We start from the raw sequence: 20,159 nt of genomic DNA on the forward strand, positions 1-20,159 counted from the left end.
CGTCAGTCTTATAGTATAGAGTTTTCTAGGTTCTCGGGATGATTACACGTTAGTCTTAAAGTATAGAGTTTTCTAGGTTCTCGGGATGATTACACGTCAGTCTTATAGTATAGAGTTTTCTAGGTTCTCGGGATGATTACACGTTAGTCTTATAGTATAGAGTTTTCTAGGTTCTCGGGATGATTACACGTCAGTCTTATAGTATAGAGTTTTCTAGGTTCTCGGGATGATTACACGTTAGTCTTATAGTATAGAGTTTTCAAGGTTCTCGGGATGATTACACGTCAGTCTTATAGTATAGAGTTTTCTAGGTTTTCGGGATGATTACACGTCAGTCTTATAGTATAGAGTTTTCAAGGTTCTCGGGATGATTACACGTTAGTCTTATAGTATAGAGTTTTCTAGGTTCTCGGGATGATTACACGTTAGTCTTATAGTATAGAGTTTTCTAGGTTCTCGGGATGATTACACGTTAGTCTTATAGTATAGAGTTTTCAAGGTTCTCGGGATGATTAAATTACTATTATAGTTGCAACCTTTAACCACCATAAATCTCTTGGAAGAATCTTCACGTCCTATGAACGGCAGGATATTTACAACATTTCTGACCTTCTGCAAACATTTAAGTAGACATATGCGTTGTTCAACGTGACGATATACTTCTATTTGTCACGAGACAGATACCACCTGTATAGATTTCGAAAGTGGTCTTCCGTTCAGTTCTGCTATTTGTCACGAGACAGATACCACTCGTACAGATTTCGAAAGTGGTCTTCCGTTCAGTTCTGCTATTTGTCACGAGACAGATACCACTCGTACAGATTTCGAAAGTGGTCTTCCGTTCAGTTCTGCTTTGGAAGAATTTTGCGAACATGGCTCTTTTATTTCTTTTTATGCCGATATTGCGAAATATCACATAGCGGGGCGTATTGGTTTACACCTACCCGTTCGTTTGTTCGTCCGTCTGTACCGAGCTTGTGAACAGGATATCTCAAGATTGGATAAATGGAGTTTGCTCAAACTTATAAAACAAGAACTACATACAAAGTTCTAGATCTGATTAGCCTTGTGTACATGTACTACATCATCAAATTGAGGAATTAAACGTCTAGTATAACATTAGGTGGGGGCATAGGTGTTTAATAAATACAAATTGAACTTGTTTAGATCTAAACCCATATGAATTACCTTGTTTTCAGTTTCATGGAATATTTCTTCTTTAACTGCAACGCTCCGCAATGTTATCAGAGTTGCTTCTAGCGTCATGATGTTTCATTTTCTCTCAGATTTCGAAACGCTAAAACTGCATGCCTTGCGTGCATTTATAATCGTAGAATAGGAGAAATTTGCGTCGGAAAATCCCCTTCGGTACCTCAGTGTTACGTCTAGGGGATTTTAACGCTAAAAATCAGGTTTCAATATCTGCGGTGGGTAGAGCATAGGTAGCTAACCCATTTTGTAGTTTTGTGCTTAAAACAAACAAATAATAAATCAAACAAACAAAAGCACCGGAAAGACCTGTAATGGGACTTTAAGCACGGAAAGTTCTATAATGGGACTTTTCCGGAAAATATTTGTTTTAGTTCCAATCTACACTGGCAAGTCACAAAACTTCTGGGCCTGGCATGGCCAGGTGGTTAGGGCGCTCGACTGGGAGTCGCGGGTTCGAATCCCCGTCACACCAAACATGCTCGCCCTTTCAGCCGTGGGGCGTTATAATGTGATGGTCAATCCCACTGTTCGTTGGTAAAAGGGTAGCCCAAGAGTTGGCGGTGGGTGGTGATGACTAGCTGCCTTCCCTCTAGTCTTACACTGCTAAATTAGGGACGGCTAGCGTAGATAGCCCTCGTGTAGCTTTGCGCGAAATTCAAAACACAACAACAACTCAAAACTTCATTTAAATTTCGACAAGAGAGTCAGCGCTTTTAACCTGTGTAGTCTCAGGCCATTCACATGGCCACTGGCAAGGTTAATGGATATGCAAATTGTTACCATAGGTCATGAATAAAGAACATATCTCTTATTTATACTTGAACATAAAATCGATATATATATATGTATATACACACACGCGCGTGGAAAACACACAAAATGTACAGTGACTAAAGTTAAAACCAGTCTTCTTTCTGGTACTCTCACTACTAACGGTGTTTTCAGCTACAAGCATAATAACACCTTTTAAAGTAGTTCAATTTTATGTTGGTTAGGCCTAAAATATATTATCAAGCACTGATTTAAGATTAGTCAATATACGCTTTTAATGTTGAATAATATATACGCTACAGGAATTACATATTAAAACATGCAAATGTACAAAAAGAATGACTTTCCGAAGTTTCTTTAAATACGCCACGTCAACCAGTCTCATTCAAAAAAGTTGAATATCAAACAAGATTATGCACAGTGAGCAAACCTTATAATAGAAACGTTGAAATTTCATTTGTGTCCCTTGCTGCTGTTTTTACTAGAGGGGACGAATACGTTTTTCGGCATATAACATAAATCATAAACGCATCATTAAGAAATGGAGAGAATGCAAGAAAAGAAAAACATATTAGGGAATGAACGTTGCTTATTCATCGGTGTATCAAAAGAAAATCTTAAGTCGGATCCAGAAGGTATCGAGCTCATAATAAACGAGTTTAAATGTATATGAGGATCACTCTCATTTCAATGTTATATGATTAATAATAGATAAAGTTAACAAAATTATTGTTTTTAAGCATGAAGTTTGCATAATAGTTTCTTGTTTTTTGAATGATTAATATCTTTGTTTGTGTATAAATCAAATCCACTCCGTTTCAATTTGGGCTACAAGTGTATGATTCACTTTGAACTAATGCTCGCTGTCAAAGAAGTCGAGCCGACAATTAAATAGAACACCGAAAGAAACAAAAATAAAATATAAAACCCTTGAAAAAGTATTTAAATCTCTCGTTTGACGTTCATTTGAAAATCAAAACGCTAGAATTATGATTTTGAGAAATGGAATCATTCTTCCATTTGACGTACGTTCCTTCCGTTAAGTCCAAATCCTAAGTTGAAGCTGTCAACGAACAAGATGTGAACACAGAAAGTTTGCTTCTCCTTTTTACCTGTTGTTTTAAGAACACTCTCTGTTTCTGTTCATAAATCACGAAGTAGTCCATAATCTGTACTTTAAACAAAGTACACTGTAAGTCACGTTTTAAATTACATTCCTTTCCCCGTGTAGACGAAGATTTTCTATCTCCCATTCACTGGTTTGGACAACACGTGCTTATTTTTCACTTTCTAGCTTAATAAGTGATCTATTTATCTGATTCTTGTGTTATTTTTGTTTGGAGGATAAAGTTATTACATGAATCTTTATCAAAACATATTATATATTACCCTTTAGTGGTAATTAAAGTATGATAATATTGGTGCTATATCATAATTACGTAACTATCTATCTGTCTGTCTTAACCGATCCCAAAATAATAATGGCATTGCACGACCGAGTATTGATATAATAGCTGCATTTTTTTCAGAAAAAGGAAGCAAGTGCCAAATGTACTAGGTATGTTTTCAGTATTTTGTCAAACATGCCCCTAAATTCTTCTCATTTTATTAGGATAAAACATATCTTCCTTTATGGGTAGCCCCCAGTGGCACAGCGGTACGTCTGCGAACTTATAACGCTAGAAACCGGGTTTCGATACCCGTGGTGGGCAGAGCACAGATATCCCATTGTATAGCTTTGTGCTTAACTTCAAAGAAACCATCAAACAAACCTTTATGGGTAGATTTAGCCAATCAACAGGCTTAAAATTCCAGACATTAACTTTTACAGGTTGTTCGTTTGTTTGTTTTAAATTTCGCGCAAAGCTACACGAGGGCTATCTACGCTAGCCGTCCCTAATTTAGCAGTGTAAGACTAGAGGGAAGGCAGCTAGTCATCACCACCCACCGCCAACTCTTGGGCTACCCTTTTACCAACGAATAGTGGGATTGACCATCACATTATATCGCCCCACGGCTGAAAGGGCGAGCATGTTTGGTGTGACGGGGATTCGAACCCGCGACTCCCAGTCGAGCGCCCTAACCACCTGGCCATGCCGGGCCAACTTTTACAGAAAAATGACTATAGTAATAGTAGCGACATAACTTTCCCTCTTAGTCGATTTATTACAATAATGCTGCTTTTTAAATGGTAGATTTTATTAAAGTTAAATATCAAGTAGTTTTGACAAGTTATCTTCCTCAACTCTGTATTCTCTCCTTTTTTACGGATGAGGATATTAGCTCCACCTGTTACCATCAGCAAATCTTATTTCTGAGTTCATAATACCCGAAGAAGACTAATTTGTACTTGGATCACTAGAACTGAACTCTACAAAGTTCTTGACTCCAAATCTTCTTCTATTCTATTCTGTTACCATCAGCAAATCTTATTTAGCTCTGTGTTCCTATTTCTGAGTTCATAATGCCCGAAGAAGACTAATTTATACTTGGGTCAATAAAACTGAACTCTACAAAGTTCTTGACTCCAAATCTTCTTCTATTCTATTCTGTTACCATCAACAAATCTTATTTAGCTCTGTGTTCCTAATCTTGAGTTCATAATACCCGAAGAAGACTAATTTATACTTGGATCACTAGAACTGAACTCTACAAAGTTCTTGACTCCAAATTTTATTATATTCGTTTTAATCAGAAAAAAACCGAACCTGACTGTACTGGTAAAAGGTCCTACTGCCTTGAAAACGAGCATTGTAATTAATACTACGAAAGAGGCTGCAAAGATCAGAGTCACAGAATAAACTTTGATCCTGTAGAATAGTTTCACATGAACTGCTCATGCCTTCTGTCTAGTTTTAGGGAAGAGGTTTCGGACGCTGTTTGAGTTCTTCATCAGATGAGAGTCCGAAATATCGTCTCCAAAACTAAGAAAAAGGTTGGAGTAGTTCATATGAAACTGTTCAACGTATCAATACATTGTCTAAAACTTTCTTTAAAATAAGATATATGAGTCAACCTGGTATAAAACCGTGTAAGTTGAGCCTCGATAACAGGAGGGATCCTGATATCTTAAATCAGTGCACTCAGTACTCGTAGAGTTTTGGGCATAGCAGTGAGGGCGTGCGACTCGCAATATATGGGTCGCGGGATGAAAACCCGTCATAGACTATCGCCCTTTCAGTCGCGGAGACGTTTTAATGTGACAGTTAATCTCATTATTCGTTGGTAAATAATGGCCCAAGAGTTGGCGGTGGGTGGTTTTGACTAGCTACATTCCCTCTAGTTTATAACTTCAAATTTTTAAACAACAAGTGCAGATAGCCCTAGAGTAGCTTTGTATGAAATATAAGAAACAAACTCATAGACCTTAGAGTGCCCTGATTCATACAGTTAGTAAATCAAGTGGCTTATAATGTTAATTATGTAATGATAATAGATTATCGTAACTCTGATACTATTAAGTGGGCTTACAAACTAGACTATGGCAACTGACATTGAAAGATATGTTTAATTATTAACGTTCAGTTACCTAACTACTCCCTCCGAGACGGTAGTTCAGCGTTTCTATAAACAGTATATATAGGGAGGTATAACTGAAGTAAAAACATTATAACAAAAAAATGTCTTGCATCGTTATTAATTAAAGATGCGCCATTTATTAAGCCGTTTTGTATCTACAATATTGAACTATGACAATCAAACGTATACAATATCGATCAATTGCTATTGAAAATTATTTATACACAATATCAACCAAACGCAATTAAAGTTTATTCACCTTGACCAACCATGTAATATCTACCAAGCACAACTACATGGACTATATGCACTTTGCCCACTGCAGGGATTCAATCCTGTATTTTAACTTCATAAACCCTGCCTCTCTTGACTTAGCAGTACGCTTGGAGACATATAATTAAAATGTTGAGCTCGATTCCTACGGTGGACGCAACACAGATAGCTTATTGTACAGCCTTATACTTAATAATGAATCAAATTAGTTATAAGCCCATATTTTACCTCCGAGTCAACGGGGGGGGGGGTAGGTTATACACTGTGATGGTTTGTTTGAAAAATAAAAACGAAACATACTGATGTAATAATCATATTTTGCTGAATACTCGTGAAGTTCACGAATATTTCAAGATTATTGTTTGCATTCTTAGCCTTTGTCATAGGAAAGTAATATATTTCTATACCTTAGATTACTACATTTACAAAGTTTCGTCGACAGAGCACAGTTGATTATGTGATTAGTGCTTTATTCACCCCATCTGTTACACAATTACGATTTGGAGCTATTTTAAAACATACCTCTTCGTCCATTAAAATGACGTTAGGCTTCATAATTAATAAATTGGGTTCGTACAAAGTTTGATTAATCTGTTTCGAAATTTGTTTTCTAGTTGTAACGAGAATTTTCTAACGAAATTCCATTGGTCTGCTAAACTTCAGATGAAAGAAATTAGGACAACTGCCAGTGCTCGATCCTTTTTTCATCAGTTAATCAGGATGTTATATTTTTTGCGTCATAAGAGCTTAATGAGTTTCTTACTTCGATAAACAGGTTACATGCTGAAGGTTTAAATTTGTTTTTCATGTAGGACTTAAGTGAAAGTACGAATAAAATAGTTAACAATTATTTATTTGATGAGCTTCTCAAAAGTTCATTCAGAATACCACAGTCGTCACAAAGTTCGTTTATATTATCTCTTTCTTGTTGTTCGTAATTGGTCCTTTATGATTTCACACCTGTGACTTATTAGGAAATTAAATGCAAAAAAGAGAGAGAGAGAAATATATATATACTTAATTTCATTAACACATTGACACTTTATCATTAGTGCACTATTTAAATGCATGATTATTCATTGTCACGGTGTGAATAAGGTGATAAGCATTAACTATCAGTTATTCTATTCTCAAGTTAACTCAAGCATGAGACATTCACTAAATGAAGAAAGCATTGCCCTCCTGAGAATATACTTCGAGGTCCAAAGGTAGTGACCCTAGGCATACCGTCTGATTTTTATAAAGAATTAAAGTAATTATCAAAGGTGTTACATTAACCGTCTTTAAATATTCTGGAAATTCAAAATCTAAAACAATTATATTTGTCAAGGAAATGGGTTTGGTGTGACCTAGTGGCTAACGTGCTGGATTGTGGAGCAGAAGTCCAAGGTTCGAGTAATGATATGGCACAGAACATGTATTGCAATACTAGCTGTAGGGTCATGCCAGGGTTTAAATATGAGTGGGCTGGGATTCATCTACAGTAGGTGTCTGTGACTTGTTGGCGATAAATTCGAACAATATACGGATATCAAACAATCCACTTGTTTTTAAAATAATGTATTCAAAACAAGTCGCTCTCCAGTAGCACAGCGGTATGTCTGCAGACTTACAACACTAGAAACCGGGTTTCGATACCGGTGGTGAGCAGAGCAAAGATAGCCCATTGTGTAGCTTTGTGTTTAACTTCAAACAAACAACCAAAACAAGTCAAATGTATATACAAAAATTATTTACACTATAGAATATCACAGTTGTATCTCAAACTCTAAATAATTCTATTTCGTTATCAAAAGTCTTCACGGGCTGGTTCAATTACTTTAGATTCCAATTGACAGGACAAATTATTTTTCTCTACTCTTATCACAATAGTATCAGTAAATAATTCACTTACGTTACCCCGTGTGTTACCACAGTTGTATCCTGAACCTTAAATAATTGTCTCCTTTTCGTCAAAGTCCACACAGGCGGGTTCAATTACCTTAGAACACCCTTTGACAAGACAAGTTATTCTTCTTATCTCTATTAAACTGCAAAACTCACTTTAAAATATCACCCGTTAAGGCTAATTGTTCACATTCCAGCTACCTTCACGTTTTCTGTCACAAACTAACCTTTTTCTTGACTTAACTTTACTTGACTTGTGCTCGTTTGGTCACCTATATATATATATACCTTGCCCAACTGAAGTCTTGAACTATTACAAACTAAGAGACGCTATGATTTAACAATACTTACATAGCTAGAAAAACTTGGAGGTTTCGAGAAAGATGACGCCAACAATACTACAACAATTGAACTACACATACACAGCGCACGACTCTTACTGAGTTACGCAACGAAACCTATCACAACCATCGCCTTCAAAATAATTAACCTTAACACTCTTGTCACAAAAAACAAATAATCATGAAATATCAAATTACTAAACAAACCAAATAACTCTTATACTAAACAGTTTTGTATATCCAACAGATAATTTTAACTGTGGTAGTCAATACACTATTTGATTAAGAGCAGTATTGTAGGCGGAAGGTGCTGCTGATTGGATGCCCGTATTTTGATCACCGTAACTAAATTTGGGGTGATTAAGCGATTTTTGGCGTCTGATGTGTTCTTTTAACCCATGTGTCGCATAAAGTGTCGTATGGGTTGAATATATTAAATACTAAGTTGTAAAGGAAGAACAAATTGGATTATATTGACTTCCCGATTGTTTAGCGATACCAATTAAATATGAAACAGATAAAAACTAAGCAAAAGAGATTAGCGTTTAATAATGGAAGATACATTCCCGAAGTACTTACACATATTTTTCTTCTCTAATCGAATTTGAAATGTTTTCATTTAGAAAAACTAAAATAACATTAAAAAGCAGCAAATATTTTCCTGGAAAATTCTGACGTAATTTCTATTCGATCATGAACATTAGTCAAGTGAGACCATGAAGAGTCGGTTAATTAATCATTACTTTTTTTCTTTGCAGATAGAAGATGCGATGCTGATGTTTGACAAACAAACTAATCGACATAGAGGTAAGGTTTCTTTCCGTTTACAGTTTTCACAATATCCATATCTTAATGACGAATGAAATAATGAATTCGATTCACCAACAGTGGCTGTAATGTACTTAATTATTGACGCACAAATTGACCAAGGCAAAATAAACCAATTATGTACCTTATAGTTTTTAGTAAAACTAAATAACCCACTTTTCGCAATTATAGATGTTTTGGCAGCGTTTTTTTGTGTGTGTGAGGTTCGTAATATTTGGCTGAAGTACATATTTTGTTGTGTGTGTGAGGTTCGTAATATTTGGCTGAAGTACATATTTTGTTGTGTGTGTGAGGTTCGTAATATTTGGCTGAAGTTGGTACATAAATTAAATGATAAATGTCAGTATCTGATGTTATGAGATCTGTTATATTTGCAGTTAGTATCTTGAGATCAATGTAATATTTGACTCAAGTTGCTACTTTGATTCTCTATTACTGAATGAAGTTATTACTTTGAACTCTGTAATAATATTTCACTGAAGTTGTTACTTTGAATTTTATAATAGTTGATTAAAGTTGATACTTTTAATTCTGTATTACTAAATACAGTTACTACTTTGGGATCTATAATACTTGATTGAAGCTGTTACTTTGAACTCTATAATATTTGACCGAAATTGGTACTTTGAATTCTATAATATTTGTCTAATGTTGATACTTTGCATTCTGTAATATTTGACTAAAGTTGATACTTTGCATTCTGTAATATTTGACTAAAGTTGATACTTTGCATTCTGTAATATTTGTCTAATGTTGATACTTTGCATTCTGTAATATTTGTCTAATGTTGATACTTTGCATTCTGTAATATTTGTCTAATGTTGATACTTTGCATTCTGTAATATTTGACTAACGTTGATAATTTGCATTCTGTAATATTTGACTGAAGTTGATACTTTGCATTCTGTAATATTTGTCTAACGTTGATACTTTGCATTCTGCAATATTTGACTAACGTTAATAATTTGCATTCTGTAATATTTGACTAAAGTTGGTATATGGAGATATCTAATCCTTCACTAAAGTTGTTCCTTTGAGATCTCTAATGTTTGACTTTGGTTGGTACTTGGAGAACCGGAGTATTTGACTTTAGTTGGTATTTGATACTTAAGACCTATAATATTGATTAAAATACATCCATTGAAGTCTGTACTGTTTAGTTGAATTTGTAATATCTGACTAAATATCGAGACTTTTGGTGTATTATATCGACAAATGTAAAAGAGCTGCAAATATACATGTATTACAGAACTAATGTTGTACATAACATGTTACAGCATGAAAGCTATGAAGGTCGAAAACTCGTTTGATTACATCATAGTTCTAACAGCTTATACAAGATCATCCATAGATCCTGCGAGGATTCGTCAAATTTCTGTCAAACACAGCTTTAATTCATAAACATTTTAGTAAAGTGACATATGTTTTTGCATGGTAACAAATAAAACGGAAACTATTGTTGCGTGTTTCCCCAAAAAACTGAAGACTATCCAAAAACAAAAGTCCTACGTTTTGAAACCTTTCAATGGAAAAAAAGTTATCAGCTTGTACTCTTTGCAATTGTGAGTATATGTCGCAAGTTTGTGAGTGCGACGATCGATCACAAAGCCGTCAGGCGAAGCTCACAGAAGAAATCTTAAAAGCTTGCATGCATGTTGTAGATAAAGGTCTAAAATACCGGATATCAAGCCACCTAGCAATTATTTCACGTACATTTAATTTTCATAAAAAATGTCTTGCTGGTTAGTATTACAGTAATAAACATACAGAAGACTACAGACAAGCCTACAAAAGCATTATATATATGCATACGTATTGTATATGATTGGTAAGTCACATTCAAAAATTCCGATAAAACTCTAGCGCTTTTAATAGGCGAATTTATTTTCTTGGGGATAAAAACTCCTGAAAGAGACAGGTATACCTGTCGAAAGCGATAGGTTTTTATCGTTTTCTTTTAATTTGATTTATTAGCGTTGTTTATTCCACGTGTTCTTTTATATACGTATTATGAACGGCAAGACATGCATTCATGACATGTTTCATCGTGCTACCGAAATGCGACAAAATCAGAGCAGAGTTTGGCAATTCTTTTTTCTAATGACAATTTATTTCTAGGATATTCTATGTGTTGATCCAAATAGGTTAGATTTATTAAACAACCTTTTGAAGCTGAAGCATAAGTTTGTTGCAATTGTCATGCAAATGTAAAAATAGCTATTAAGCAACCATAAAAAATAGTTACTAACTAACTGTGACAAATACTTACTTACTAACCAACCGTATTATATATCTTCCTCGGGTATTCTCCAACTAAAGATCCAAGGTATCTAATTCGTTAACAAAACTTATAATTCATAACAATAACTTATTAGTGCTTTCGTTGTAAAACATTCTCATGTTCTGCACTAACTATTTAGGCCTCTAACATTTAGTAAACTTAGAGAAAAGTCAAGTACAGTTCACATATTTATTTTTGTATTTGTTCACGTGCAGCCGTATAATGGGTGCGCTACCTTAGGACTAACGAACGACCTTACTTATTTTTGTATTTGTTCAAGTGCAACTGCGTAATGGGTGAGCTACATTAGGACTAATGGCCGTACTTACTTTTGTATTTATTCAAGTGTAGCTGTATAACAGGTGAGCTACCTTAGGACTAACGACTATGTAAATCCTCTTCAACATATATATATATAAATATTTACAAACATTACAACAAAACTTCTATTGTAATGTTGGTTTATATTAAGTTCATTATTGTTTTATAGTGGTGATTTAATCGCCTATTAATTCAACTGGTAGTATATATATATACAAACACAAATGCCTATCATTTAATCTGTTTCTGTTTATCTATCCATCTGTTTGTCTATCTCTTTGTCTGTCTTTCTGCCCATCATCTATCCATCTTTTCAATTGTTTGTATTTCTGTCCATCTATTTATTTGTTTCTGTCTGTACAACTATCTACACATCTTTGTCCTTCTCTTCCCCAGAGGGACAGTGTTAAATTTACGGATTTACAACGCTACAATCCGGGATTCGATTGCTCGCAGTGGACACAGCAGATAACTCAACGTGACTTTGCTCTAAAACAAACAAATAATCAAACTGACCTTTTATATATTATACCTTTCCGTGCATTTTCCTCATTTGAGGACAAACTATAACAAGACAGCTTCAAACCGAGGCTACAGCGACGGGACTAGGCATATAACACAGCGCTTTGAAACATGTAGGCATCGTAACGGGATGACTAAGTATATAATAAAGCGGGTTTTGAACTGGTATTGAAATGGAATCAAATAATATTTCTTAAATTTGATTATTGAATACAATTACAGGAAAACATATATTTCTACCGCTACCTTATTCAATATTGTAGCTATTGAATTATGTGTGTGAATAATTTTACATTTAATAAACAGAATATATCCCATAGTCATAGCTAGATATGTGGAATACTGGGTAAACCCTTAGCTTTTTAAATAATGTTTTAAAATACAAGTTTAGATAGAAAAAATATTTCGGCCTATGAATTTTGAATTAAAATAATACGAACGTGCGGCTTTTAAAAATTCGAGATTATCCCAGTTAATAGTTGTCTTAAAGTATAATGATCTTAAGTACATGTATTCTAAAGTGCTCAAAATTTACCTTACTCCACTATAATTTGTAGAAACGCTCGTGATTTGTCCTTAGACTTGGTTAAGTCTTCATTATTATGGATACATGAAAAAATGAATAACGAATCAGATCAGATACATTGATATATAGATTGATAGGTTGTTGAAAGAAAGATAGCCATGTTTGTTATTCCTATATTTATATATTTTGAATTGAAGACATATTAAGACCTCTAACTATTTTGTGTACATGTCTTCTCTGTGACAGAGTGTTCCTACAGCTACGGAACATCCTGTGCAACTGTTCTACAGCATCATCTAATGTCACAAGTATATGCAGAGAAAAAAAGATGATAAATGAGACACGTTCTAAATATATATTTAATTACTGGGGCTGTATATTCTAAATCTTAATTGAATAACGAGAGAATATAAAGCATTTTCTTTGTTCTTCTTTGAATATTGTTAATGTTATTTTTTAAGATATCAAACTATGAGCATTACATACTTTTTATAATAATAAAAAATAACGTATTTAACTAATTAATGTCATTAAAATTGTTTGATGACAAAATTATGAATGCAATTATCTTGTCTCTTTAGAAAAAAAAATATATATAGTAAGTTATCAAACTAGAAACAGTGAATAGGCTCAAACCTGACATACTAGACTCAGTGCTCACACTACACAAAGTGAACAGTGCTCATACCTTTTATACTACATTCAGTAAGCAGTACTCATACCTTTCAAACAGCACACACTGAATAGTGCTCATACCTGTCATACTACACTCATTGAACAGTACTCTTACATGTCAAACTACATCCAGTGAACAGTGCTTATACTTTCTATAGTGAACTCAGGGAAGAGTGTTCATACTACACAGTTAACAGTGCTCATACCTGTAATACTACACTCAGTGAAAAGTGCTAACGCTACACAAAGTGAATAGTGCTTATATCTACCATACTACTCTCATTGAACAATAATAATACTTGTCGTACTCAGTGAACAGTGCCCATAGCGACTACGCTAAACTTATTGAACAGTGCTCATACTTGCAACACTACACTCACGGAAAAGTGCTCATAATACACATTGTTAATAGTGATCATACCTATTATACTACATTCAGTAAACAGAATTCATACCTGCCATACTACAAAAGTGAACAATGCTCATATTTGTCCTATACATTCAGTGAACAGTGCTTATACATACCACACTACACTTAGTGAACAGTGCTCATACCTGCCATTTTACATTCAATGAAACCTGCTCATACCACAAAAAGTGAGGAGTGCTCATACCTGTCAGACAACATTCAGTCAACAGTACTCATACATACCAAACTACACATAGTGAACAGTGTTCATACATACCACACTATATTAGTGAACAGTGCTCATACCTGCCATTACACACTCAATGAAAAGTGCCCATACTACACAAATTAAGGAGTGCTCATACCTGTCATACTACATAAAGTGAACAGTGCCCATGCCTGTTATACTACACTTAGTGAACAGTGTTCATACCTACCACTTTACACTCAGTGAAAAATGCTCATACTACAAGTTAACAGTGCCAATACCTATCATACTACACTGAGTGAAAAGTACACATGCTACACAAAGTGAACAGTGCTCCAACCTATCATACTACACTCAGTTAATATTACTCATGCCTGTGATACTACACTCAGGGAACAGTATTCACAACTGTCACACCACATTTAGTGAACAGTGATCGTATCTGCTATATTATGCTCAGAGAATAGTACTCATGTCTATGATATTAGATTCAGTGAACAGTGCTCGTATGTGTTATACTACACCCAGTTAACAGTACTCTTACATATCAAACTACACCCAGTGAACGGTGCTCAACCCTACCACAATACACTCAGTGAAAAGTGCTTATACTACACAAAGGTAACAGTGCTCATGTCTGTCACACTACACTTAGTGAACAGTGCTAGTACCTGTTAGACTACACTCAGTGAACAGTGCCCAATACCTGTCATACTACTACACCCAGTGAACAGTACTCATACTATACACAAAGAATAGTGGTTGTACCTGTCACGTTACACTTAGTGAACAGTATTTATACCTTAACACTACACTTAATTTAGTGAAAAGTGCTCGTATCAATCAAACTACACACATTGAACAATTTATATTTGTCTTACTGTGGTCATCTTTATCAGATTAATTAACCAGGCAGGTAGTTAAATCCCACAGAATAACAGAAAGAACAAATATTCAACAAGTAAGTTTTAGTGAACAACTTATTAGATGCAGCAAAGTGAAATGACAAACTTTCAATATAAAGTTCCCTATTTATACCAGAATAGAATAAATCCAGATAAAATGTACATAGAAAAGAAATGAAAACAAATACTGGCGTGTTAAAGTGAAGATAATTTGAGCTGAATTAAGCCAATCCAACAACTTGGAACTTTTCAACTGGCGATTAACAGACTACCAGTCTTTATATTAGAATAAGTATCACTTTACCGAGTAGAAGTTGAAATAAGACTGACTGAAAACATGCACATACTTCATCAACTAAAGTGTAAATCTAATGCTGGTCTAGTCAAAGTCATTGGGCGTTAACCTCAATGCATTACTCGTCATCAGCTTGTGCCAGTTGAATACGGTGTGAACATTAACAAATGACAATGCCAAATGATCCAAGGAATACTGAGAACTTAACTGTGCTCGCAATCAAATATACAGCCCTAATAAATATTTTTACATGTCTGTGACATGTGTACATGCTTCAACGACCTGAATAAGAAATGAAATGTCAAGAATTCTGTGTACATATTGAACAGATCAATTATGGAATAGTGTCGTAATGCAGGCAAAACCACCACAACACCTCTATCCTTTATCATAGGGATTCAAGTTTTGAAGTACTATAACTTATTTTCATCTGAACTTCACTTTTAGATAGACAAGCGCAAAGTACTATCGATCCGCGACACATTCACATAATGGAACGGCAATACCTATTTGTGCATAACCTGGAACAACACACGGATAAGGTGAAATCTAACATAACAAAACAAAAACTCTTAAAAAAAACGTATACATTTTCTCTGTAGACAGCACTGCATTACCACAAGAAAATCTTAATAGAGTCATGTAACAAATCAAAAACAGTTTAAAGATCGAATTGCAATACAATACAGAGTTAAGCTGCAGCATAGTTCACAGCAGTTTAAGGCAATATGTATTATTATAAGCTATATTTCTAATGTTGTAATTAATTTGCTTGTTCGAGACATCTGCTGATTGTAATGATGATGTAATGATCGAAAGCTTTGCGAAATATCTATAACAAGGATTAGTTATAAATATGAAAATCAGCTAATAATATTAAATAGTGAATGAGTATTGAATAGTCAGTTCAGTTCAGTGAAATATTTGGATCAATGCTAGTAAACGAATATGTTTAGTTCTTCGATCGACTAGTTATAAAATTGCACAAGTTTATTTTTACGTTAGTCCAAGTACCGTTAGTGAAGTATTTCCGTTTGAACGTCATTTGTAAACTTAGGTCTACAATAAATTACAAGAAACGTTAAAGAAGAAATAAATTAATTTGCTATCGTCACGTGTACTGGATTTTGAATTATTTTTCACCAAATAATTTGTAAGAAACCGCACAACGAAAATATATTAGAAAGTATTTAAATGCACTGAAGTTTAAAACGGGTCAAATAACGTACGACTCCATACGAAGTCAACACTCAGTCCAAACTCTAAAGAATCATACAATAACGAGAGCAAAACCTATACAATTATACAAAATCAAAACCCAAAGCTTTTTAACATAAAAAATGAAAGACAGATGACTCTAAATAAATAACATACCAACATAAAGATCCATCCTAATCTTGCCTAATAACATAAAAACTAAATATACACAGATTATTATACACATAACACAAGATAACATTCTAAGCTACTTTAATCCCAGCACATGCTAGTCGACAAATATAAAAAAATGTAAAATAATGCATCATAAACATTTAGAATAAATACTTAATCAAGCGAACAAACTGAATCTTTGAAGTAAAACTCAAAATCATGTAGCATAAATAAAATAAAAAAGCATATATGGTAATCGAAACTTACGTGCTTAATAAGTTATAAATTAATTTAAGAAAATCAACTCTTATACAGAATTGATTATGAAATCAACATACGCACTTCGTCAAATAAGAATAAAGGTGAATAAATACAATTCCAGTTCGTGGGAAAATCGACTGCAAATTAAGATCCAAAGAAAAATTTAAAAGCGAAACTGAAATAATGGGTTACAGTTATATAAGATAGAATTAGAAAAACACAGTTAAATTAGTAAAACTAAATTAAACCGAAAGGAAACTTTAAAATGATAAACAGTATCAAGGGAAGATCTGACATGATAAGAGTTACAAATTTCAAAATTAAACAGATTACAATATTAATTACATGAAATACATTTATAGCTTTTAAACCCGAGCAGAGAAAAATAAAATAAATTATGTATAATCATAATACCAAATTCATATCTTTCATTATAAAACATACACACATCGCTCAAAACAATGTGTTTTTCTTTCACTTTATCTCCACAATATTTTCTATCTATATATTATTTTGGTTTATGTACCATATGTAATTGTATTCATATTCTCATATACCGAAGGTGCTCTTTCCGTGCGGTCTCCCAGTGGCTCAGCAATAACCCGATCGATGGCTTACAACGCTGAAAACAGGGATTCGATATCCGTGGTGGGCACAATACAGATAGGCCATTGTGTAGCTTTGTGCTTCACGTCAAACAAACAAACTTTAAAATATAGATACGTACATGCACGCTCACATAAAATAAGAAATATGCTTAAACCGTTATTTCTTCAGTAGGTTCTTCCAGTGTTATTACTGGAACCTTTCCATGCTGATGTCACTGACGCAATCAGATCTCAAGAGGCCCGCGTAACAAAATTACATGGGGACTCTTGACCAATGTTGTTAACTATTGTTACTCCACCCTCTCATGCCCTGCTGAATCTCCAAGAGGTTGAGGGCGAGTCGTGTTCACCTACACTTGGTCCAACCAGAGAGATAGGTAGCTGGGCCCGTGGATGGAGGCTAACTTTTTTTTCTGTATAGAAAATGGTCCAAATCATGCCACATGCTTTCTGTAGGTCTTTCGAGTTTGGGTCTGTTACTGCTGAACTTCTTATAACATTTCCTTCACATTGACATTTATGATGGCCATTGATTCTATCCTATGGTCTTCCTCCTATTGCAGCAACTACCAGGACTATGTCTACTGGATGCAATAGTGCATGTACCAATACACAATTGCCAGTGGAGAGGAGAGACTTGTAGGTGAATAATTGAGATATCCGGAAGAATTTAATAGAGGGCCTTTGAATGTAAATGTGAATGCCAATGAGGGTATGTTTTATATCGTCTTAGTCAAAACAGGTTTCATTTCAATATCAGTAGCTGGTGTTTCTTCCCACTTACATCAGTCTTTCTAGGTTTTGATTGTCCCAAGTAGATTGGTTGTTTCTTGCCTTTATATGTTTATGGAGACTTTTTGCTAACCATCAGCAAATTCTCATTTCTCCATCTTCTTGATAATTTATTGGATATCTGCCTTGTCTATTTATATTCCTGCTTCTTCACAAGGTCCAACCAAACTTCACATCTATGCTATTCATGGACACTGCAACTCTCAGTTTGGTGCTTGTAACAAGTGCTATAAGCTCCATAACTCCTGATGACATCTTTTAGCCTCCAGAAAGTGAGTTCTCTTCAACAGCATTATTTACCTAATCTGGAGGAGGCCAGGAACTCATCCTCCTTGGTGGCTATGGTTATATCCATTTCTCGCATCTCATAAAGCACCAACACTAGTGCAGGTATATCGACTTCCTTGAGAAGACTGTAGCTTCTCGAACTGGATATCAACAACCAAATTCAAAATATCCTTCATATTTAAACCTCAGCAAGGTTTCCTGAGGACATGATTAAAAATCTGAATAATCGATGAAATTATCAGTACTTTACCACTGAACGTATCATCTTATGAAAGGCGAGGAATAAACACTGGCCATTTAGCCCATAATATGTCAGAAGTCAGCTTTCAGCATATGGTGTACTAGGTAAAATGCCAATTGTTTCTAAAAGCTGCTCACTCTCTCTCTCTCTCTCTCTCTATATATATATATATACTGTAAACCAATGAAAGGCAAATCGCTCAAAATCCTTAAAATAAATAAAATGGTGTGATTATACCATAAACTGAAGTATCCTCTTTACACTATAGGTGATGAACTTTCGAGCCTTGTAGAAGGGTTTTTTTTTAGCTGCAAATACAACAATTATCTCATAGATGACTCCCTATTGTGTAGCTATGCTACTTTTTTCTTCACTTACGCTGAGATATGGCTGGTCAGAAAACATCAAACATTTCCAACCGTTCTCCCTTAACTCTTAAAAGCACAACTATACCCAAACTGTACTGAAGTATAAAATATGAAATTAAAGTAAGTCATGCAGATATGATACTTATTTTATCTAAAATACAGAAAACATAGTGAAACCTTTTCTACTTCAAGTTTCATTCCAGAAACTTCTCAAACAATTGTGCCGATTTAAATTTGTTTGTCTGTTGGATTTTGTGCAAAGCTACACAAGTGTTATCTGCACTCGTTGTCCATAATTGTGAAGTGATAGACTAGAAGGAAGGCAGCTAGTTAACACACCTAACATTAACTTTTGGTCTACTCTTGTCAGACTGAATAGCGGAATTTCACCGTCTAGCTTATATAATACATCCACGCCTACAAATTGCAAAGTGTGATTTTTTGGGGTGGTAATGGGAAGCAAATCTTTGAAGCTCAGTTACACGGTCTGGCATGCTGACTTAAATGAATATAGGGTCTTGAAGTGAGTATTAGCTGACAAAAAGTGAAAGAAACAATTTGCTGAGTGAACATCAAAAAGATATGTAATTAATATATATGTATATAAATAAATATAATGGTATACACTGTTATTCTACATTCTGTTGTTATGCATGCCCTCACAATCTTCACATATTATTTTCTCATTAGCATATTGTTGTGTGCTCAAACAACATAAACTTAAACAGTAAGTTAGCCAGAAGTGGACAATGCAGAAAATAAGCACAAATAAGGAATGTTACTAGCTGCACTAGGTATGATTTTGTGCTGTCCCTGCATCAGCACAGGTTGAGGTTACGATAAGGTTTGCTCTCCTCCCTCTCTGAATTTCCAATTCTACCTTCCTCAGCATTTTAGTCAAGGCACTACTCCTTAGCTTATCAATGTACGTCACACAGGTACGGAAGATCGTAAATCGTGAATTGAGTTGTCAAATGATGAGATGTGACCCAATCTATCCAAGGCATTGGATAACTTTTTCACAGAGCAGCAACTCACTTGTTTCACAGGCTTGTAGATAATTTATGCACTAGTTCGTCCATCAGACACCTTTGCTGCCAAGATCTTGCTTCCACTCTTCGCAATACAGAATCAATAGTAGGGCGGATTTGAGTTTCTCCACTCATCTCTATTATCCAGAACAAAATATAAACTAATTATCCTATTAGATGGCTTTGCTATGCTACTAATAGTAGTCTAATAGACCGCAAAATACAG

General features: G+C 34.6%; 1 protein-coding gene across 3 annotated transcripts in view; it reads left to right on the forward strand.

Moving 5' to 3' along the window:
* Positions 1–20,159, forward strand: part of LOC106461348 (RNA-binding protein Musashi homolog Rbp6-like) — a 225,102-nt gene that overhangs the window by 129,131 nt on the left and 75,812 nt on the right. For all 3 annotated transcript variants that reach the window (XM_022388247.1, XM_022388248.1, XM_022388249.1), the window contains one exon: positions 8,762–8,810. In XM_022388247.1, coding sequence (XP_022243955.1) covers positions 8,762–8,810 — 49 coding nt within the window. The remainder of the gene's footprint in view (positions 1–8,761; positions 8,811–20,159) is intronic.

The sequence above is a fragment of the Limulus polyphemus genome, unplaced genomic scaffold (genome assembly GCF_000517525.1).
Source record: "Limulus polyphemus unplaced genomic scaffold, Limulus_polyphemus-2.1.2 Scaffold940, whole genome shotgun sequence".
Taxonomy (NCBI): domain Eukaryota; kingdom Metazoa; phylum Arthropoda; class Merostomata; order Xiphosura; family Limulidae; genus Limulus; species Limulus polyphemus.